The following is a 22,491-nucleotide window of genomic DNA, read 5'->3' on the forward strand; positions in this document are numbered from 1 at the left end:
AGTTGGAGGCTGCAGTAAGCCATGATCTGGCCCCTGCACTCTTGCCTGGGTGACAAAGCAAGACCTTATCTCAAACATTTTTTAAAAAAATACTTTCCGGCCGGGCGCGGTGGCTCAAGCCTGTAATCCCAGCACTTTGGGAGGCCGAGACGGGCGGATCACGAGGTCAGGAGATCAAGACCATCCTGGCTAACCCGGTGAAACCCCGTCTCTAGTAAAAAATACAAAAAAATAGCCGGGCGAGGTGGCGAGCGTCTGTAGTCCCAGCTACTCGGGAGGCTGAGGCAGGAGAAAGGCGTAAACCCGGGAGGCGGAGCTTGTAGTGAGCCGAGATCCGGCCACTGCACTCCAGCCTGGGCAACAGAGCGAGACTCCGTCTCAAAAAAAAAAAAAATACTTTCCAGGGAAACACACCTTTTGCCCTATTTGGAACTTGGAAAAGGGAGTCCTCCTCCTCCCTCAGTTTTTACATCCTGGACTGGTGGGTTCCCCGAAGATGCCCGTGAGCTGTGCTGCTCAGCCTGCCACACCCGCTTGCTTTGCTGTTTGAGATTTGCCCCCAGAATAAAGGTCCTTTTTGTTGTTGAAAGGCCCATGTGTGTTCCAGCCAAGGTGGGTCTCAGTCCCAGGGGGCTGGGGGCCACAGAGGTGTGTCACCGCAGAGACGGAGAGGGAGGGGGTGTGTAGAGCCAGGGTTCAAGATCTGGAAGAATGGTGCTTCTCTGACCTGCCTGTCATCCTGTCTGGGATCCATCATTACTGCCCAGCCCACGTGGGGTAAGCATTGCAACTTAAAACTAGTCGGGCAGCTGGGCGCAGTGGCTCAAGCCTGTAATCCCAGCACTTTGGGAGGCTGAGACGGGCGGATCACGAGGTCAGGAGATCGAGACCATCCTGGCTAACCCGGTGAAACCCCGTCTCTACTAAAAAATACAAAAAAATAGCTGGGCAAGGTGGCGAGCGCCTGTAGTCCCAGCTACTCGGGAGGCTGAGGCAGGAGAATGGCGTAAACCCGGGAGGCGGAGCTTACAGTGAGCTGAGATCCGGTGACTGCACTCCAGCCTGGGCGACAGAGCGAGACTCCGTCTCAAAAAAAAAAAAAAAAAAAAAAAAAAAGGTTGGGCATATGGCTCACACCAGTAATCCCAGCACTTTGGGAGGCTGAGGTGGGAGGATTGTATGAGCCCAGGAGTTTTGACACCAACCTGGGCAACATAGCGAGACCTTGTCTCTACAAAAAATTTTAAAAATAGGCATGATGCGAGCCTGTGCCCCAGCTACTCAGGAGGCTGAGGCAGCAGGATCACTCGAACCCAGGACGTTGAAGCTGCAGTGAGCTTTGATCGATAACCACTCCACTCCAGTCTGGGGAACAGAGCGAGACCCTGTCTCTAAAGATAAACAAGAGCATCGCCCCTTCGGTCGCATGGAAGCTGTTCTTATCTTGGTCCAGGTGAATTTCGTGGAAATTGCAGGGAGCAGAACAGAAGGGGAAGGAGTCAGATGGGGCAGCTGCCTTCCCACCTCCTGGTCCTGCAGGAGCTGGTCTTGCTGTGGTCTCTCCAGCTGCGTTGGTCAGGATGGGAAGACAGAGGCAGGGCAAGGGCCACGGGCTGGTCTCGGGGGTTCCCTCCTGTCCTCTGACCGCATTTCTGGCTGCTCCGTCGACTCCCCTGGGACTGGGCGGGGTGTTGGGAAACCATAGCGTGGTATGGTGAGGTCAGGGTGGCCCCTGACTTCCCTGGGACGTGGTCCAGAGGGCGGCTCTGGGATCTCCGACCACTTCCACCAGCCAAATCCACCTCCCTGCTCCTGTTCTGGAGCTTCCCACAAGTCCCTGCCGCCCACAGACCAAACTCTTCACCTTCCAGCTTCCTCCTCCAGCCTGACCCGGATACTTTGCTCTACTCCCATTGAAGTGGGCACATTCCCACCTCCGGGCCTTTGCTGAGGCTGTGTGGCCACCTGGAATACTCTTCCCACCCCCTAGCCGTCCCTCGGACACATCTCATACATCCTGAAGGCCCAGCCTCAATGCCGCCTCCTCCAGGAAGGCTTCCTGGACTCTATCCCAGTTGGATACCTCCCTCCTCTGGTCCTCCACAGGTCACCTTCTCAAGGTTTCTTGCCCTTTCCACCTTGACTTATAACCACAGGCAGCCTTGTCCTCTTTTCCCACATGAGGCTGGGGCTCCTGGCAGGGCCAGGCCTGTTGAAGATGATCAGAACAGCACACAGGGATAAGCATTTTGGCAGAGGGAACAGCTTAGGGAAAGGCACAGCAGTAGGGAAATCAGTTTCACTGGAGCAGAGGTGAGGAAAAGAGAATGGGTTGAGCTAAGCTCTGGGATTTATTTGTTTTTTGAGACAGAGTCTCACTCTGTCACCCAGGCTGGAGTGCAGTGGTGCGATCTCAGCTCACTGCAACCTCCACCTCCCGGGTTCAAGTGATTCTCCTGCCTCAGCCTCCTGAGTAGCTGGGATTACAGGCGTGCGCCACCACACACAGCTGATTTTTGTATTTTTAGCGGAGATAGGGTTTTGCCATGTTGGTCAGGCTGGTCTCAAACTCCTGACCTCAGGTGATCCACCGGCCTTGGCCTCCCAAAGTGCTGGGATTACAGGCATGAACCACCATGCCTGGCCCATTAATTTGTTTAATTTTTATTTAAAAATATTTTTTGGGCGGCCGGGTACGGTGGCTCACACCTATAATTCCAGCACTTTGGGAGGCCAAGGTGGGTGGATCACGAGGTCAGGAGATCGAGACGATCCTGGCTAACACAGTGAAACCCCATCTCTACTAAAAATACAAAAAATTAGCCGGGTGTGGTGGCGGGCGCCTGTAGTCCCAGCTACTCGGGAGGCTGAGGCAGGAGAACGGCATGAATCCAGGAGGTGGAGCTTGCAGTGAGCCGAGATGGCGCCATTGCACTCCAGCCTGGGCGACAGAGCAGGACTCCGTCTCAAAAGAAAAAATATATATATTTAAATATACATAAATATATGTAAATTTATTTTATTTATTTATATTTCGTTTGAGACGTGGATCTCGCTCTGTCACCCAGGCTGGTCTCAAACTCCTGGTCTTAAGCCAATCCTCCTGCCTGGGTCTCCCTAAATGCTAGGATTACAGACTGAGCCATGGCACCTGGCCTGAGGTATATATTTGTTAAAGGGAGAGGGGATCCAGGAAGGCCTCTTTGAGGAAGTGATATTTGAGGAAAGATCTGGAAGGAGGTGAGGGATGTGAGAAAGCGTGCTGGAGGCAAAAGCAACAACCTGCATGAAGGCCCTGAGGCAGGGTGTCGGGGCCTAAGCAGGCACAGTCTCGTGTGTCTCTGAGGGACTCCACTGTCTGGGTGTGTTACGGGAACAGTGAAAAGGCCCGTGTTACTGGAGCAGAGTGAGGAGGAGGAGGAGGGGAAGGTGGGGACACGACGAGGCAGGTTATGCAGGGCCTACTGGGCTGTAGGGAGGGGGGACTTGGGCTTTGACCCCTGGCTCCTACCCTGGGGAAGGTGGGAGCCATGGAGAGTGCTGGGCAGAGGAGGGGCAGATCCTGGCTGGGATGTTTATGATCACTTATTTATTTTTTCTCCCCACACACTGGGCTGTGGTCGCCCTTTGGGAAGGGGAGGGGCACCCAGAGCTCTCCCAGCCACCCTTGGGAAGCACTGGCTGGTAGGAGAGGTTGGGGGACACCCCCCCTGTTGTTCCCCCACTGTTTAGCAAACACAGTGTCGGCTCCAAGGAGACAGACGGCCTGGGAATCATCAGATACTGTGGATGGACCCTCCCTCCTCCCAGCCCAGTGCCCAGAGCCACCCATGGGGTCTGCCCTCTCACCCCCAATAACACAGGGCTAGGAACCCTGTCTCGGAGGCAGGTAGGAGGGGGACACAGCCCAGGGTGGGTGTCACAGCCATTCCTCTGCCCACCCACCCACAGCCAGCCCAGCACATAGGCTGGGCTCAGCACGAATGTTCCGGGTCTAGGTTTGAATCCCGTCCTCACCAGTTTTTTTTGGAACAAGACGCCTCCTCCAGGGAGCCTCCCTGGGTTGGCCCAAGCCCCCCAGGCTGGGTTTCCACTCCTAGGGTGCCCCAGCTTGGCTAGTGCTCCATCTTGGTCTGCATTTTGGTCCAAGTCCCTTCTGGAGAGTGACGGGCTCCCCTCCACACTGAGGACACCCTCTGCTCCTCGCAGAGACCCTGAGACCTTGCTTCTGCCTGGGTAACGCAAAGGTAGCATTTGTTCAGTGCATGACCTCATCTCACAGAGGCTCACAATCACTCTCTGTGTTGTTCTATTGAGCCAAACGTGTATTAAGCACCAAATGTATGCCAGGCACTGTTCTGTGGGAACCTGTGGGGAGGTGTTCCAGGCAGAGGGCACAGCCGGTGCAGAGGCCCTAAGGCAGGACCGTGCCATGTGTGCTAGAGGCACAGCGAGGAGGCCTGTGTGACTGGGGTGAAGCAAGTGAAGGAGGAAGCTGGACGCTACGGGACATGGTACAGAGTACGAGACAGGAAACTGAGGCACAAAGATGGTAACGAGTCAAGGCGTCCTGGCACAGTGGGGATTCGAACTATACCCATCTTGTGGATGGAACTGGAGGCAGGACGGCACACAGGCAGTCCCTCAGGGGGGCCCAGGAGGGGAGCCCAGCTGGCCTGTGAGCCACTCAGCCTGGTGCAAGCTGTGGGCAGGGAACAGGGGAAAGGTGCTGGGCCTGGGCCCACACTGGGTTGGGCAGGTGGTCATGTGACCGTCCAGGCCGCCTCCCCCGGGCCCATTGGCCGCTTGCCCCTGCTGGCTGGGCCTGTGCCTGCCCTGGACCCTATAAGGCCAGGGAGCCGAGGGCAGAACCAGCTGCCAGCAGGGCCAGTCCGTCCTCAGGGGGACCCCCGCGCAGTCCAGGTGAACGGGGCTGCGTCTGCTTCAGTGACACCAGGGCGAGGCCAGGCCTGCAGGTGGGTGTCGGGGGCTGCTGAGGCTCTCGGGAGGAGTGGGTGTGGGATGGGAGGCTGGGGAACCCCTATTCACGCACCTTCTCTGCCTCCTTCCAGCTTCTCACATTCTCACTATGTCTGCTCCGGACGAAGGGAGACGGGATCCTCCCAAACCCAAGGGCAAGGTAAAGAAAGGAAATGGGGGGGCAGATTCTTGCTGGGGCCTGGAGATGCCCCAGAGTCAGGGAAGGTCACCTCCACAGTCCTGGGGTCTCACGTCTGGAGAGGTGCTTCCTTGGTGGGCTGGCGGGGAGGCTCTGGGAGCCATGATGGCAGCCCCTTCCTTCCTGACCCAAGCTGGAGGTGGGGGACCCACGCAGACCTTGGCACCTTCCCCAGCGGGTGACCTTGGGCCGGCCGCAGCTCTGCCCCTGAGCCTCAGTTTCCCCATCTGTGCAGTGGAGGTCCTGGAAGGAAAAGGTCTTTGGAGATGAGGTAGACGATCTTTTCCTCTGTGGACAGGAGGCAGGCTGAGTCTGCTCATTGCCCAGGTGTGGAAACTGAGGCTGAGTGGCTGAAACACTTTCCCGAGGTCACCTGGGAGCAAGGGGCTGGGGCGGCATTGCGCTGATCGATGCTTCCTGTGACCCCTGTCCCTGCCGAGGCTTGGCCCGCTCATCCTGCACACCTCCCCCTCCCCAATGCAGACCCTGGGCAGCTTCTTTGGGTCCCTGCCTGGCTTCAGCTCTGCCCGGAACCTGGTGGCCAATGCACATAGCTCGGCGAGAGCCCGGCCAGCCACTGACCCCGCAGGAGCGCCTGCCGCCGAGGCTGCCCGACCACAGGCTCAGGGTGAGTGGCCGGCCCAGCTGGGGGTGTGGGGGGACACTACACATGGACCTGGGAGGAGGAGCTCCCCGGGCAGGGACTTCTGGCCATTTGGCAAGCTCTTCATATTTGCCTGTGTGTGGGACATCTTGTGGTGGATGGGGAAACTGAGGCATAAATATGGGGGGTGAGTGGCCGAAGGTGGCTTTCAACCCAGCCTGTCTCCCTGCAATGCCCCCCACTCTGTCCCTGGGCCGTTCCCCCACCCTGCACCCCGTTTCTGATGCACCATGGACCAGGCTGGGTGCACTGCCCCTCTGAGCTCATCAGAGTGAGATCCAGACTTCCAGGCAGAAGCAGCAGCTCCCCTGGGGTCACACAGCCCGGGAGCTCCCCAGCCTCCTGTGGCTCAGCTTGAGCAATCATGGACGATGACACGGAACCCAGGGATGGCGTGGCCGCCTGAGCTGGGCCTCCCTCTGGGCCCAGAGCCCCAGGCAGCTGACTTCTGCTCCACATACCTTGGCCTGGCGACAGGCAGCAGGCAGCTGCAGCGGGGGTGGGGTGGGTTGGGCAAGGGGCTGCTCCCCCACCCCAGGCTCTGTGAATCCCAGGACTCAGGGTGGGTGTCCAGCACCCAGCAGAGGAAGTACCATGGAACCCTGCTTCGGGGAACAGCGGCCCTAGGCTTGGGGGGAGCCCCCAGCAGGGTTGCGGGGAGACCAGTTCTGGCTGGTAGCCGTGGATGTCACCTCCTGCTGTCCCTGGCGGGGTAGCTGAAACATTCCTGACCTTTCAGGCTGTGTCTGGCTATTGCACAATGGATAGCCGGGTAGATGGTTCTAACCTGCATCCCCTCGCCCTCCCTGACCAGACCCTGTCCCCACAGTGGCCGCCCACCCAGAGCAGATAGCCCCATGGACAGAGGAGTCGCAACCTTCGGAAAAGGTGAGAGGCACGTGCAGGGCAGGGTCTGATGTGGCAGGAGCCCTGGGGGTGCCCCCTCCTGGGACATTTCAGCTCCTGCCATCTGGGGGTCTGCTGTGGGCCTGAGGGAAGGCAGACAGCCTTGGGATCCCAGGCAGAGCTTCCCCCCTGAGCCTCCATTTCCACATCTGTGAAATGGGTGCAGTGCTACCTCACTCTAATCATGTAAGGCTCCAGTCTACGCAGGGCTGTGCCTGGCACGATGCGACCAAAGCAACAGCAGCGTAACCACTTTATTTCTTCTACTTTTATTTTTTTGAGATGCAGTTTCGCTCTTTCACCCAGGCTGGAGTGCAATGGCGCGATCTCAGCTCACTGCAAGCTCTGCCTCCCAGGTTCAAGCGATTCTCTTGCCTCAGCCTCCCAAGTAACTGGGACTACAGGCACCCACCACCACGCCCGGCTAATATTTTGTATTTTTTAGTAGAGACGGGGTTTCACCGTGTTAGCCAGGATGGTGGCGATCTTCTGACCTTGTGATCTACCCACCTCAGCCTCCCAAAGTTCTGGGATTACAGGTGTGAGCCACCGCGCCCGGCCTTAATTTTTGTATTTTTAGTAGAGATGGGGTTTCACCATGTTGGTCGGGTTGGTCTTGAACTCCTGACCTCGTGATCCACCCACCTCAGCCTCCCAAAGTGCTGGGATTAAAGGCGTGAGCCACCGCGCCCGGCAAGAGCAGCTGTTTTAATCAGCAGTTTCCAGACGAGGATATTAGCTCAGAGAGGGCATGTGATCATGCCTAAGGCCACACAGTGCGTGTCAGGGGCAGAAGGGTAAAAAGCTGGGACTTGAATCTGGGTCTCTCCAACTACAGAGCCCAAGGTGCTCACCTGAGCCAAAGTTAGTGGGGAGACGGGTTCTGAGAATATAATTTCAGGGCTTCTCAATCTCAGTCCTGCGGATATTTGGGGTTGGATCGTTCTCTGGGGTGGGGCCATCCTGGGCACTGCAGGGTGCCGAGCAGCATCCCTGGCCTCCACCTACTCCATGCCAGGAGTCTCCCCAAGTTGTGACAACTACAGATATCTCCAGACATCACCCAGTGCCCCCTGGAGGCAGAATCACCCAGTTGAGAACTTACTGAATTAAAACAGCACCTTGGCCGGGCGTGGTGGCTCATGCCTGTAATCCCAACACTTCGGGGAGGCTGAGGCGGGCAGATCAATTGAGCTCAGGAGTTTGAGACCAGCCTGGCCAACATGGTGAAACCCCGTCTCTACTAAAAATACAAAAAGTAGCCGAGTGTGGTGGCAGGCACCTGTAATCCCAGCTACTCAGGAGGCTGAGGCAGGAAAATTGCTTGAACCCAGGAGGCAGAGACTGCAGTGAGCTGAGATTGTGCCACTGCACTCCAGCCTGGGTGACAGAGTGAGACTCTGTCTCAAAAAACAAACAAAACAGTACCTCATAGGTACATCTGAGTGTTAGAACTCCTAGGCTATCACCATCATTCATTTTTGCTTTTTTTAACTTTTATTACTATTTATATATATATATATATATATTTTTGAGACCAAGTCTCACTATGTTGCCCAGGCTGGAGTGCAGTGGCGCGATCTCGGCTCACTGCAGGCTCCGCCTCCCTGGTTCACGCCATTCTCCCCCCTCAACCTCCCAAGTAGCTGGGACTACAGGCGCCTGCCACCATGCCCGGCTAATATTTTGTATTTTTAGTAGAGACAGGGTTTCACCGTGTTATCCAGAATGGTCTCAATCTCCTGACCTCGTGATCCGCCCGTCTCGGCCTCCCAAAGTGCTGGGGTTACAGGCGTGAGCCACCGCGCCTGGATTACTTTTATTATTTTTTTGAGACAGAGTGTCACTCTGTCACCCAGGCTGGAGTGCAATGGCGCGATCTCGGCTCACTGCAACTTCCGCCTCCTGGGTTCAAGCGGTTCTCCTGCCTCAGCCTCCAGAGTAGCTGGGATTACAGGTGCCCACTATCAGGCCCAGCTAATTTTTGTATTTTTAGTAGAGATGGAGTTTCACCACGTTGGTCAGGCTAGTCTCGAACTCTTGACCTCAGGTGATTCACCTGCCTTGGCCTCCCAAAGTGCTGGGATTACAGGCATGAACCCCAATTACTCCCTGTAATTACATGGGGTCTCATTGTTGCCCAGGCTGCTCTTAAACTCCTGGGCTCAAGCAATCCTCCCACCTTAGCCACCCATAGTGCTGGGATTACAGGCGTGAGCCACTGCGCTCAGCCTGAATATATTATTATTTTTGAGACAGAATCTCATTCTGTTGCCCAGGCTGGAGTACAGTGGTATGATCACATTTCACTACAGCCTCAACCTCCTGGACTCAAGCAATCCTCCTGCCTCAACCTCCCAAGTAGCTGGGACTACAGGTGTGCACCACCACCCAGCCAATTGTTAAAATTTTGTAGAGACTGGGTCTTGTTTGGCTACCCAGGCTGATCTTGAATTCCTGGGCTCAAGTGATCCTCCCACCTTGGGCTCCCAACATGCTAGGATTGCAGGCATCAGCCAGCACACCCAGCCTGGATATAATGATTTTAATAAGCAATTTTGGTCTCCCTGGTGTCATTAGGACACCAGGCTCAACATTTGCCATGAATGGAGAATAAGCAAGAGGAACAGAGAGGTAACTGTAGGACCTGCGCCGAGTCCAGGCCTGGGACGTGCTGTCATGGACGAGGCCTGCCTACAGCAGGGGAAGGGGGCGCGTGAGAATGAAAGAGGTTGGCACTGTGAGCTCATGAGGACTTCGTCCTGGAGAGCCAGGGTGCCACCCTACAGCCCGATGAGTGGTTGACCAGGGTTGGGGTGAGGAAGCAGCTTGCTTTTTGAGAAGGTGGGGGCCTCTGGGTGGCTGCAGTTCCTTGCCCCAAGGCACACTAGGGGGCTGGGCTGGCGGAAATGGGGGTGGAGTATGCCTCTCAGTCCTTCTCTTGATCACCTGTGTCCTTTCTCAGCAGATGATGTCCGGGGCCAAAGACCTGGTATGTTCCAAGATGTCCAGGGCCAAGGATGCCGTCTCCTCCGGGATGGCCAGCGTGGTGGATGCGGCTAAGGGAGTGGTCCAGGGCGGCCTGGATACCACTCGGTCTGCACTCACGGGCACCAAGGAGGTGGTGTCCAGCGGGGTCACGGGGGCTGTGGACATGGCTAAGGGGGCCGTCCAAGGGGGTCTGGACACCTCGAAGGCTGTCCTCACTGGCACCAAGGACACGGTGTCCGCTGGGCTCACGGGGGCAGTGAATGTGGCCAAAGGGACCGTACAGGCCGGTGTGGACACCACCAAGACTGTGCTGACCGGCACCAAAGACACAGTGACTACTGGGGTCATGGGGGCAGTGAACTTGGCCAAAGGGACTGTCCAGACCGGCGTGGACACCTCCAAGGCTGTACTGACTGGCACCAAAGATGCTGTGTCCACTGGGCTCACGGGGGCAGTGAATGTGGCCAGAGGAACCATTCAGACTGGTGTGGACACTAGTAAGACTGTCCTAACAGGTACCAAGGACACCGTCTGTAGTGGGGTGACTGGTGCCGTGAACGTGGCCAAAGGAACCATCCAGACTGGCGTGGACACCACCAAGACTGTCCTAACCGGTACCAAGGACACCGTCTGCAGTGGGGTGACCGGTGCCATGAACTTGGCCAAAGGGGCCGTCCAGGGGGGCCTGGACACCACCAAGTCTGTGGTCATGGGTACAAAAGACACAGTGTCCACTGGGTTCATGGGGGCAGCAAACGTGGCCAAGGGGGCCGTGCAAACTGGGCTGAACACAACCCAAAATATCGCAGCAGGTACAAAGGACACCGTCTGTAGTGGGGTAACTGGTGCCATGAACTTGGCCAGAGGAACCATCCAGACAGGCATGGACACCACCAAGACAGTCCTAACAGGTACCAAGGACACCGTCTGCGGTGGGGTGACCGGTGCCATGAATGTGGCCAAAGGGGCCGTCCAGGGGGGCCTGGACACCACCAAGTCTGTCCTGACTGGCACTAAAGACGCTGTGTCCACCGGGCTCATGGGGACAGCGAACGTGGCCAAGGGAGCCGTCCAGACGGGTGTAGACACAGCCAAGACCGTGCTGACCGGCACCAAGGACACAGTGACTACCGGGCTCATGGGGGCAGTGAATGTCGCCAAAGGGACCGTCCAGACCGGCGTGGACACCACTAAGACCGTGCTGACCGGCACCAAGAATACAGTCTGCAGTGGGGTAGCTGGTGCCGCGAATGTGGCCAAAGGGGCCGTCCAGGGGGGCCTGGACACCACCAAGTCTGTCCTGACTGGCACTAAAGACGCTGTGTCCACTGGGCTCACAGGGGCTGTAAACTTGGCCAAAGGGACTGTCCAGACTGGCGTGGACACCACCAAGACTGTCCTAACCGGTACCAAGGACACCGTCTGCAGTGGGGTCACCGGTGCCATGAACGTGGCCAAAGGGGCCGTCCAGGGGGGCCTGGACACCACCAAGTCTGTGGTCATGGGTACAAAAGACACAGTGTCCACCGGGCTCACAGGGGCAGCGAACGTGGCCAAGGGGGCTGTCCAGACGGGTGTAGACACAGCCAAGACCGTGCTGACCGGCACCAAGGACACAGTGACTACCGGGCTCATGGGAGCAGTGAATGTCGCCAAAGGGACTGTCCAGACCGGCGTGGACACCACCAAGACTGTGTTAACCGGTACCAAGGACACCGTCTACGGTGGGGTCACCGGTGCCATGAATGTGGCCAAAGGGGCCGTCCAGGGGGGCCTGGACACCACCAAGTCTGTCCTGACCGGTACCAAGGACACTGTCTGCAGTGGGGTCACCGGTGCCGTGAACGTGGCCAAAGGGGCTGTGCAAACTGGACTGAAAACGACCCAAAATGTCGCTACAGGTACAAAGAACACCCTTGGCAGTGGGGTGACCAGTGCCATGAATGTGGCGAAAGGGGCTGTCCAGACGGGTGTAGACACAGCCAAGACCGTGCTGACCGGCACTAAGGACACAGTGACTACCGGGCTCATGGGGGCAGTGAATGTGGCCAAAGGGACCGTCCAGACTGGCATGGACACCACCAAGACTGTCCTAACCGGCACCAAGGACACTGTCTGCAGTGGGGTGACTGGTGCCACGAATGTGGCCAAAGGGGCCGTCCAGGGGGGCCTGGACACCACCAAGTCTGTCCTGACTGGCACTAAAGACGCTGTGTCCACTGGGCTCACAGGGGCTGTAAACTTGGCCAAAGGGACTGTCCAGACCGGCGTGGACACCACCAAGACTGTCCTAACCGGTACCAAGGACACCGTCTACAGTGGGGTCACTGGTGCCGTGAACGTGGCCAAAGGGGCCGTCCAGGGGGGCCTGGACACCACCAAGTCTGTGGTCATGGGTACAAAAGACACAGTGTCCACCGGGCTCACGGGGGCAGCGAACGTGGCCAAGGGGGCTGTCCAGACGGGTGTAGACACAGCCAAGACTGTGCTGACCAGCACCAAGGACACAGTGACTACCGGGCTCATGGGGGCAGTGAATGTCGCCAAAGGGACTGTCCAGACTGGCATGGACACCACCAAGACCGTCCTAACCGGCACTAAGGACACTGTCTGCGGTGGGGTGACCGGTGCCATGAATGTGGCCAAAGGGGCCGTCCAGGGGGGCCTGGGCACCACCAAGTCTGTGGTCATGGGTACGAAAGACACAGTGTCCACCGGGCTCATGGGGGCAGTGAATGTCGCGAAAGGGACCGTCCAGACCGGCGTGGACACCACCAAGACCGTGCTGACCGGCACTAAGAATACAGTCTGCAGTGGGGTGACCGGTGCTGCGAATGTGGCCAAAGGGGCCGTCCAGGGGGGCCTGGACACTACAAAGTCTGTCCTGACTGGCACTAAAGATGCTGTGTCCACTGGGCTCACAGGCGCTGTGAACTTGGCCAAGGGGACTGTCCAGACCGGCATGGACACCACCAAGACTGTCCTAACCAGTACCAAGGACACCGTCTGCAGTGGAGTCACTGGTGCTGTGAATGTGGCCAAAGGGACCGTTCAGACAGGTGTGGACACAGCCAAGACGGTGCTGAGTGGCACTAAGGATGCAGTGACTACTGGAGTCATGGGGGCAGTGAATGTGGCCAAAGGAACCATGCAGACCGGCGTAGACACCTCCAAGGCTGTGCTAACGGGTACCAAGGACACCGTCTGCAGTGGGGTGACCGGTGCCATGAGCATGGCCAAAGGGGCCGTCCAAGGGGGCCTGGACACCACCAAGGCAGTGCTGACCGGAACCAAAGATGCAGCGTCTGCTGGGCTCATGGGGTCAGGGAACGTGGCAACAGGGGCCATCCATACTGGCTTCAGCACCTTCCAGAATTGGTTACCTAGTACCCAGGCCACCTCCTGGGGTGGACTCACCAGTTCCAGGACCACAGACAATGGTGGGGAGCAGACTGCCCTAAGCCCCCGAGAGGCCCCATTCGCTGGTGTCTCCAGGCCCCCAGAGATGCTCAGCGTAGGCCCGGAGCCTGTCTGGGAAGCTGCAGCCACAACCAAGAGCCTTGTGACTGACGTGGCCACGTTCACCCAAGGGGCCGCCCTGGGCAGGGAGGACACGGGGCTCTTGGCCACCACACACAGCCTCAAAGAAGCCCCACGCTTGGCGATGCTACAGAATGAGTTGGAGGGACTGGGGGACATCTTCCACCCCATGAATGCAGAGGAGCAAGGTGAGGGGATGCCTGGGTTCAGGCACAGCTGCTAGCGGGCCCTTGCCTTTTTTTTTTTTTTTTTTTTTTGAGGCGGAGTCTTGCTTTGTCACCCAGACTGGAGTGCAGTGGCACAATCTTGGCTCACAGCAATCTCCGCCTCCCGGGTTCACGCCATTCTCCTGCCTCAGCCTCCCTAGTAGCTGGGACTACAAGCACCCGCCACCATGCCCGGCTAATTTTTTGTATTTTTAGCAGAGACGGAGTTTTACCATGTTAGCCAGGATGGTCTTGATTGCCTGACCTCGTGATCCGCCAGTCTTGGCTTCCCAAAGTGCTGGGATTATAGGCATGAGCCACTATACCCAGCTTCATTTTTTATTTTTACTTATTTTTGAGGCAGAGTCTTGCTCTTGCTGCCCAGGCTGGAGTGCAGTGGCACAGTGTCGGCTCACTGCAACTTCCACGTTTCCGGGGTTCAAGGGATTCTCCTGCCTCAGCCTCCTGAGTAGCTGGGATTATAGGCACCTACCACCACACCTGGCTAATTACTATTATTATTTTGTATTTTTAGTAAAGGTAAGGTTTCACCATGTTGGCCAGGCTGGTCTCGAACCTCTGACCCCAGGTGATCCTCCCGCCTCGGCCTCCCGAAGTGCTGGGATTACGGGTGTGAACCACTGTGCCCGGTCTCACTTAACTTTTATAAAACTCAAGCCCCAATGCTCTGAGGGGCTTCTGGGACCGAGCAGTGCACCCTCCTTTCCAGCTCAGCTGGCTGCCTCCCAGCCGGGGCCGAAGGTGCTGTCGGCGGAGCAGGGGAGCTACTTCGTTCGTTTAGGCGACCTGGGTCCCAGCTTCCGCCAGCGGGCATTTGAACACGCGGTGAGCCACCTGCAGCACGGCCAGTTCCAAGCCAGAGATACTCTGGCCCAGCTCCAGGAATGCTTCAAGCTGGTAAGAGCTTCCCCCTACTGCTGCCCCTTCCCCAGGGCACTTCTTAGAACCCCTGCCCAGGACTCACCTAGCTGCAGATACTGACTGAGTGTCTGACGGCCATGGGTCTGCACTCATGGGGCTTGCCTCCCGGCAAGGGTGACAGAGCTAGATCAGATCTTTAAAGACAGCAGGTAGCTGGGCACGGTGGCTCACGCCTCTAATCCCAGCACTTTGGGAGGCTGAGGCAGGTGGATCACTTGAGGTCAGGACTTTGAGATCAGCCTGACCAACATGGAGAAACCCTGTCTCTACTAAAAATACAAAAATTAGCCAGGCGTGGTGGTGCACACCTGTAATCCCAGCTACCTGGGGGGCTGAGGCAGGAGAATCACTTGAACCTAGGAGGTGGAGGTTGCAGTAAGCCAAGATCATGCCACTGCACTCCAGCCTGGGCGACAGAGCAAGACTCTTGTCTCAAGAAGAATATAGACAGCGGGGACACAAAGATGGCAAAACAATCTGTCTGCAGAGGGGGACGTGGGCTGAGCAGGAAGGCCGTCCCTCTGGGTCCTGTCCTGACTGATGGGGAGACAGCTGTACAAGGCCCCCCAGAAGCAGGGACACGACAGCAAGCTACCGGGGAGCAAGCTGGGTGTGTTCGGGGGGTGGAAAGGCGGCGCTGTGGCTGGGGAAAGTGAAGCCGGGCTGGGATCCAGGGAGCCCACTGGGCCTGGGGCAGCAGTGCACGCAGGAAAGGACCCAACTCAAGGTGGCTCAGATGCACCCAGGGGTCGCATGCCCTGGCCAGAGTGGTCCTCTCCTCCCACTGGCCTCGCTCTCTTCCTGTGGCCTAGGGTCTCCCCTTTGGCAATGTGGACGTTGGGGTCAGATCATTCTTTGGGGTGGGGTCATCCTGGTCCCTGCAGGGAGCTGAGCAGTGTCCCTGGCCTCCACTCTCCCCCTCCCCAGTCCTGAGGGCCAACATTTGCTCTAGATGCTCTTGTGCATCCCTGGAGGCAGAATCTCACAGGACTGCTCTAGAATTCTGTTTTTTGTTTGTTTTTTGAGACGGAGTCTCACTCTGTTGCCCAGGCTGGAGTGCAGTGGCATGAACTCAGCTCACTGCAAGTTCTGCCTCCTGGGTTCACGCCATTCTCCTGCCTCAGCCTCCTGAGTAGCTAGGACTACAGGCGCCCGCCACCACACCGGGTTAAATTTTTTTGTGTGTTTTTTTTAGTAGAGATGGAGTTTCACCATGTTAGCCAGGATGGTCTCGATCTCCTGACCTGGTGATCCGCCTGCCTCGGCCTCCCAAAGTGCTGGGATTACAGGCGTGAGCCACTGTGCCTGGCCGGGTTTTGTTTTTTTGGGACGGTGAGACAGGGTCTTGCTCTGCCACCCAGGTTGGACTACAGGGGCTTGATCATGGCCCACTGCAGCTTCAAAACACTGGGCTCAAGAGATCCTCCCCGCTAAGCCTCCCAGGTAACTGGACAACTGGCACGACCACCACGCCCAGCTACTATTTATTTGCATTTTTAGTAGAGATTAGATTTTGCTGTTGCCCAGGCTGGTCTTAAACTCCTGGGTTCAAGTGATCCTCCTACCTCAGCCTCTGGGTGTGTATTACCACACCTGGTTAATTTAAATTTTTTGTAGAGATGGGGCCTCCCTACGTAGCCCAGGCTGGTCTTGAGCTTCTGGGCTCCAGTGATCCTCTTGCCTTGGCCTCCCAAAGTGCTGGGGTGACAGGCGTGAGCCACCGTGCCCAGCAGTCACAGCTTTTACATGTTGGTGGACAGCAACCCCACCCCGGCGGGCCGTGGGAGACCTCGAGATGCTGCCCTCGGTCAGGATTTCTGGCACGCAGCCCAGGCCACTGTGTTTTCAGTTAACATCCGGGGGTCTGTGACAAGCCGCAGTTTTTTTTGTTATTGTTTTTTGTTTTTGAGACGGAGTCTCGCTCTGTTGCCCAGGCTGGAGTGCAGTGACTGGATCTCAGCTCACTGCAAGCTCTGCCTCCCGGGTTCACACCATTCTCCTGCCTCAGCCTCCCGAGTAGCTGGGACTATAGGCGCCCGCTAATTTTTTGTAGTTTTAGTAGAGACGGGGTTTCACCGTGTTAGCCAGGATGGTGATCTCAATCGCCTGACCTTGTGATCCACCCACCTTGGCCTCCCAAAGTGTTGGGATTATAGGTGTGAGCCACTGTGCCCGGCCGACAAGCCACAGTTTGAGAGTCTAACCCAGGGTTCTCAGTGCAGATGACCTGCCCTCAGGGGACATCTGTGGTTGTCACAACTGGGGCAAGCCCCTGGTGGAGAGAGTGGAGGCCAGGGACGCTGCTCAGCACCCTGTAGTGCCCAGGGTGGCCCCACCTCAGAGAATCATCTGGCCCCCGTGTCCACAGTGCTGGGGGCCAGTCTGTCCTGGGACCCTTGGGACACCTCACGTCACCGTGGCCATCCCCAGGTGGACAGTTGCTGCTGCACCTCTGGCACATGGGCCAACGGCGCACTTGGAAGGCATTCTATAAACGCCATGGAGGAATGAAGGAACGGGCCCACCCTCGTGGCACGGTGCCAGCGCCTGATCACAAAGCCTTTTCCCACCTTTGAATCCTCACAGCAAAGTAGCCTGGGCCAGAGCTCAGCCCAGACACTTTTCAGAAGGGGAGACGGAGGCCACAGAAAGAGAAGAGCTGTGCTCAGGGCCACATGCGAAGGATGTGGGGCTGGGAAATGGGATGTGGTGTGTGACTCATCATGCCTCACTTGGTTCCTTTAAGTGCTACTGAAGGCCTTGGATATCCCAAGAACCCAGGCCTGCCCTCGATGGGGGGACGCCGCTGTTGGGGAAGACAATTCACAGATGAATGTTTAGGGCGTCAGATGATGCTTGGAAACATGGAACATGTACCCGGATAAGGAAGTGGCTGTGCTGGGGCTGGTCACCCTGAAGAGGGGACTCTTGAAGTCAGGTCTAAATGACAGAGAGGGAGTGTGTCAGAAGGGGCAGGAGTGTGATCTGAGCAGAGGGCACAGGCCGTGCAAAGGCCCTGGGGCAGGACTATCCCTGGCGTGTTGGAGGAACAGCAAGGAGGTCTGGGTGGCTGAAGCCGAGTGAGGAGGGGATGGGGCAGGTCAGGCTGGACCTGGGCTTCCACCTCAAGGGAGCAGGGGGAGCCTGGGAGGGCTCTGGGCAGAGGAGTGACCTGATCCAAAGCAGGTCTCATTTAAAAGGATCGCTCTTATGGGGAGGTCAGGCCACCGGGCGGGGGCAAGGGCCGGAGGTGGAGACAGTGGGATGTAAACGCAGGCCAGTGTTGCCGGACCTCAGGAGTCACGCTGTGGTGGTGAGCAGCAGCTAGGCTCTGGGCGTTTTGAAGTCAGAGCTGCCCAGGTCCGATGTAGGTGGTGAGAGAGAGGGGACCCCAAGAGACCCCTGAGGCTTGTCATCTGAGCACACAAGGAGAGCAGGGGGCTGAGGGGAAGCCGGGTGGGTTGCAGAGTGGATATTAGGAGCCTGGCCTTGGACAGGGTGAGGGGAGATGCCTGGGGGGGCACCGAGGGGACGCGTCTGTCTACGCAGCTGGCTTCAGGTGTCCAGCACTGGTGTGGCGAGGGCTGGGAGGGCGACAGCAGTCTGGAGTTGACATTTTGACTGCGTGCCGCATCCCCAGCAGCCGTTGAGATGATGAGGAAGACGGGGCCCTGTGGACAGGATGGCAGGGCGTGGGTGCCACGTGCTGGGGACACAGCAACGAGGACAGGGTCCTGAGCGCTCCCCCTCAAAGGGTGGATAAACACCAAGTCAACAAACACCAAAGCTGCACGCTGTGCCCCCGAGGAGAGGAGCAGATGTGACGGGAGGGACTGGGGCTGCCACACCATGGGCCGGGAAGGTTTCACCAAGAGTCACCTGGAGCTGAGGCTGAACGCAGCCCTTGTGAAGGGCCCGGGAAGTGGGCTCTGGGCTGAGTGGGCAGTGTGTGCAAAGGCCCTGGGGCAGGAGGCTGCTGGAGTGGCCGCAGGGCAGAATGGAGCCAGTGTGGCCGCAGTGGAGACAGCAGTGGGGTGTGATGGGAGATGAGGCCAGAGGTGTCCCAGGGGCCAGCCCACCAAGGTCATGGTGAGGAGCTGGGTTTATATCTTAAGGGCACTGGGCAGCCACAGGAGGGTTTAGGGGTGAAGAGTGACATGACACCACGAATGCTGTGTTACGTGTGCTCCCTGATGACCTCGTGGGGAAGTGTGTACCACTTCTTTCTGAAAAACAACACGTCCACTGTGGTACAACTGACTTGGAATTTGCAGCCTTTGTCCCAGGACTCTGAATGTGCCCAGGTCCCGGGGCTGGGGTAGGTGGGGGCTCTGAAAGGTCATTTGCCAAGAAGCCATCCTCTCCCCACTGTACTCTCTCTCCAGATTGAAGAGGCCCAGCAGGCTCCAGAAGGGCAGCCGTGTCTGGACCAGGGCTCAGGTGCCCGTGTGGAGGATGCTGCTGTCCAGGAGGTGGGTCTGGCACAGGGCTGGGGTCCCCCCACCCCGCCCGTGGGTCTCCACTCACCTCGCACCTTCCTCCCACAGGAGCGGGACGCCGGGGCTCTGTCCAGGGTCTGCGGCCTTCTCCAGCAGCTGCACACGGCCTACAGTGGCCTGGCCTCCAGCCTCCAGGGCCTGCCCGCCGAGCTCCAGCAGCCGGTGAAGCGGGCGCGGCGCAGCCTCTGTGAGCTCTATGGCGTCGTGGCCTCGGCCGGCTCTGTAGAGGCGCTGCCCGCAGAGCAGCTGGTGCAGTGCCGTGAGGGTGTGCACCAAGCGTGGCAGGGGCTAGAGCAGCTGCTGGAGGGCCTACAGCACAACCCCCCGCTCAGCTGGCTGGTAGGGCCCTTCGCCTTGCCCCCCGGCGGGCAGCAGCTGTAGGAGCCTGCAGGCCCGGGGCAGGGTCGCCCTGCTCTGCCCAGGGAGGAGCTGCCTCAGAACCTTCTCTCCAGCCCCAAACCTGGATCGGTTTCCTAAAGCCCTAGACCTTTGGGGTTGCAGCTGGCGGAGCACTGAAGGGCTGCGGAGGCAGTGACCTGAGTGGAGCCACCCCACGCCCTGCTCCGGGCCTGCCCGCACCTCCCACCTCCTCCCCAGCACTGCCTGCCCCTCTCAGAGCCTGGGGTCGCTCAGACCGCCAGCCAGAAGCCTTCCCTTGAAGACCCTGAGGGAGTACTGCAATTAGGAAAGAGAAAAAGCAGCGTGCCCAGCCTGGAAAGGCGTCCATTTGCCCTGATAGCAACTCTTTTATATCTAGCAGGGCTCTTCCAGTCCTGCAGCCCGGGCCCCCAGCTCCCAGCGGTGCAGGCAGCGTTGTGGCATCCCAGGCTCCAGGCAGCTCCGTCCTTGTGCTGAAAGCGGGTCTCAGGCCTTAGCACACCTTGAGGGTCTTAAGAACCACATTCCCTCATACTAGAAGGTACTAGAAAATGTAAAACTTGGCAGGGCGTGGTGTCTCATGCCTGTAATCCCAGCACTTTGGGAGGCCGAGGCGGGCAGATCACGAGGTCAGGAGATCGAGACCATCCTGGCTAACACGGTGAAACCCTGTCTCTACTAAAAATACAAAAAACTAGCCGGGCGAGGTGGTGGGCGCCTGTAGTCCCAGCTACTCGGGAGGCTGAGGCAGGAGAATGGCGTGAACCCGGGAGGCGGAGCTTGCAGTGAGCTCAGATTGTGCCACTGCACTCCAGCCTGGGCGACAGAGCAAGACTCCGTCTCAAAAAAAAGAAAATGTCAAACTGCTATCATCCCAAGGCAGGCTGCTACTGCCTTTGCTGACCCTTGGGGTGGCCTCACAGCGGGGACAAAGCTGCCAGGAGCCACGGCAGCCACAGCTGGGGCTTTGCACCAGCCTGGCTTGAGACTGCGCAATTTGCAGGGGGTGGGGGGGTGCAAAAACAAGCAAACAGGCTTCTTTTGCCTCCAGCTGCCCACCAGAGGCCTAGCCGGGCACCTGGGGCTCTGAGGCCCCTGGGGAGGCTGGGCCCAGCAGCTGCCCCTGGAGAACACAGGCGAAGGGCTTCCTCACAGGGAACTGTGCCTCATGGAGGGATTGGACAGGGCTGAGAACAGCCACAGAGGCTGCGTGCCTGTGACATGGCACCTTCTCCCCTGCATGCTCCCCTGGGTCCTCAGGACCACCCACCCAAGCACTGGGCTGCAAAGGAAGCGGGGCTGGGGGAGGCTGTGGGCATCAGACACTGGCGGCAGCGGACCCAGCCACCTGGCAAGGTCGCCCGACCTGGGCCTCACAACCCAGGCCGTGGAGGCTGGCAGGCTCAGGTCAGGTGTGAGAAGTGCACTGCGGCTGTGCTCAGTGCAGGGGGAAGAGCCATTCAGCACGGCCTCCCCAGGAAGCCATATCCCCACTCACCCAGTAAGAGAACCTTTCTGTCCCTTTTCCACGCTCTCTTAGGACACGAGTCCAGGAACCCCAGACCCGGGGGGAGGAAGGGTGGAGGGACTGCTGGCCCCCAGGGGTCACAGTGCGCACCAGGGACCGTGAGGGGCCAGGGCATTCAGCTCAGCTCCAAACCGCGGAAGCCGGCACAGCAGGGGCAGCCTCAGGTGACAGGCCGTGAGAGGGGACAGGTCAGGAGCCTTCCCGAGCCTTCTCCTCAGCCTGACGCCCATGGCCTGCGGAGGCTAGGACGCCAGACACAGCCATTTGCAGAAATCCAGGCACAGTGACTGCAGCTTACGTCCAGCCAACCAAGCATGGAGCCGGGGCTCAGGAAGTCCCTTCCCGCCATACCACAGCCTAATTCTTACTGGGACGGAGGCAACTCGGCCATGCTGGGCAGGAGGACAAACCCGAGACGCCACTGTGGAATAAGCAACTTCGGTACACGGTGTGACTTGCTAGGGGCCGTGCCCACGTGACAGTCCCTTATGCAGAGAAGGAAAGAGTGGGAGGGCAACTTGCCCAAAGTCACACAGTGTGCGGGTGAGTCGAGGCTGGCCCCTGAGGCCCACGCCCCTTGAACACTGGAGACCACTGTCAGCTAGCAGTGGTCCTCAGGGAAGGCCCGGTCTCCACCCTCCCAGCCCAGCCTTGGGGGCCCTCGCCCTCCCCACATGTGACCTGCTCACCTGCCTGGATGCTGGGCTGCCAGACACAGGAAGCGTCAAACCCCAGCCTCGCGGGGCGGGGACGGGGAGCAGGCATCAAAGCTTAGCAGCCCCGGCTTCCCTCTTGTCTCCTGGGAAGGGCTTGCTCCCGCCCAGCTCTCCCGCCACCGGCCTTTCAGGGTTGGGCTGGGCCCAGAGTGCCTTTTAGTTGCTTCTCACGGTGGCTCGATGGCTCAACCCAGTCCCAAACAGGCCCAGTGACGCTGCCAACTGCTCCCCAGCTCAGGCCCCCACTGCACCAGCAATGCTAGAAAACCAAGCCAATAAAAGTGATTTCTTTTTTCATTAAAAAACCCTTTATAGTCATTTCATGGTGGTTGGAAATCACAGAAATTAGGCAGAAAAAAAAAAACCCAAGGGAACAAATACAAACAGCACGGCGTTCCCCACAGTTCTCCGCTCTGCTCTCCCGTGAGCCGGGGAAGGAGAGGGGCAGCCTGAGCTCGGGCGGGGGCGGGGCCTGGTTGCCCACGGCTCAGCTCTCCTCGTCCACGGCCTCCGAGTCCCCCCGTGCCCTCTCGCGCTCCTGCCGGTCGCTCCCAGGCCTGTCCAGGTCGGGACCCTCCCGTAGGCTGCTGGTGGGAACAGCAAAGGCAGTGTGAGGATGCCCTCCCGCCCCTGCCCTGCCTGTGGGGTGGTCAATGGGACGGGCACTGAGGAGTGGGCGCCCGTTTGTGGCACCTGAGGCTGGAGTGCCACCCTCCTATCTGCCTGTCTTCTGCCACCAGAGACCACAAACATCTCCCGGGTCCCCACGCTGGCGCCAGCCAGGCCTAGCACAAGGCAGCTGCTGTATAAGCGAGTGACTCCACTGAGCCTTGTACCAGACAGCAGCCCACGGTGATGGGTGCTGGCACCATCAGATAGCCGGGTGCCCATGCTCAGGGCCTGCCTGGGCCACCCTGGAGGCTCGGCAAGAAGCCGCCTTCC

General features: G+C 58.5%; 2 protein-coding genes across 8 annotated transcripts in view; one reads left to right on the forward strand and one right to left on the reverse strand.

Moving 5' to 3' along the window:
- The first annotated feature begins 4,840 nt into the window (after nt 1-4,840).
- On the forward strand, nt 4,841-20,905 carry PLIN4 (perilipin 4). 4 transcript variants are annotated; one of them, XM_073017087.1, is made up of 8 exons: nt 4,841-4,976; nt 5,073-5,140; nt 5,663-5,807; nt 6,658-6,731; nt 9,715-13,468; nt 14,217-14,404; nt 18,814-18,900; nt 18,976-20,905. In XM_073017087.1, the coding sequence occupies exons 2-8, from the start codon at nt 5,090-5,092 to the stop codon at nt 19,306-19,308; spliced, it is 4,632 nt and encodes a 1,543-aa protein (XP_072873188.1). In that variant the 5' UTR covers nt 4,841-4,976; nt 5,073-5,089; the 3' UTR covers nt 19,309-20,905. The 4 variants fall into 4 exon arrangements, with proteins under 4 accessions (XP_072873188.1, XP_072873190.1, XP_072873189.1 ...); XM_073017089.1 differs by having other exon boundaries at nt 6,673-6,731; XM_073017088.1 differs by having other exon boundaries at nt 4,842-4,976; nt 9,718-13,468.
- Nucleotides 20,906-21,571: 666 nt separating this feature from the next.
- The window catches only part of HDGFL2 (HDGF like 2), a 36,414-nt gene continuing 35,494 nt past the window's right edge, over nt 21,572-22,491 (reverse strand). For 3 of the 4 annotated variants that reach the window (XM_073017094.1, XM_073017093.1, XM_073017096.1), the window contains exon 16: nt 21,572-22,136. In XM_073017094.1, the coding sequence (XP_072873195.1) occupies nt 22,037-22,136 (100 nt within the window). In that variant the 3' untranslated portion in view covers nt 21,572-22,036. The remainder of the gene's footprint in view (nt 22,137-22,491) is intronic. The other variant, XM_073017095.1, reaches the window with a different exon arrangement.

Source organism: Chlorocebus sabaeus, chromosome 6 (genome assembly GCF_047675955.1).
Source record: "Chlorocebus sabaeus isolate Y175 chromosome 6, mChlSab1.0.hap1, whole genome shotgun sequence".
NCBI lineage: Eukaryota > Metazoa > Chordata > Mammalia > Primates > Cercopithecidae > Chlorocebus > Chlorocebus sabaeus.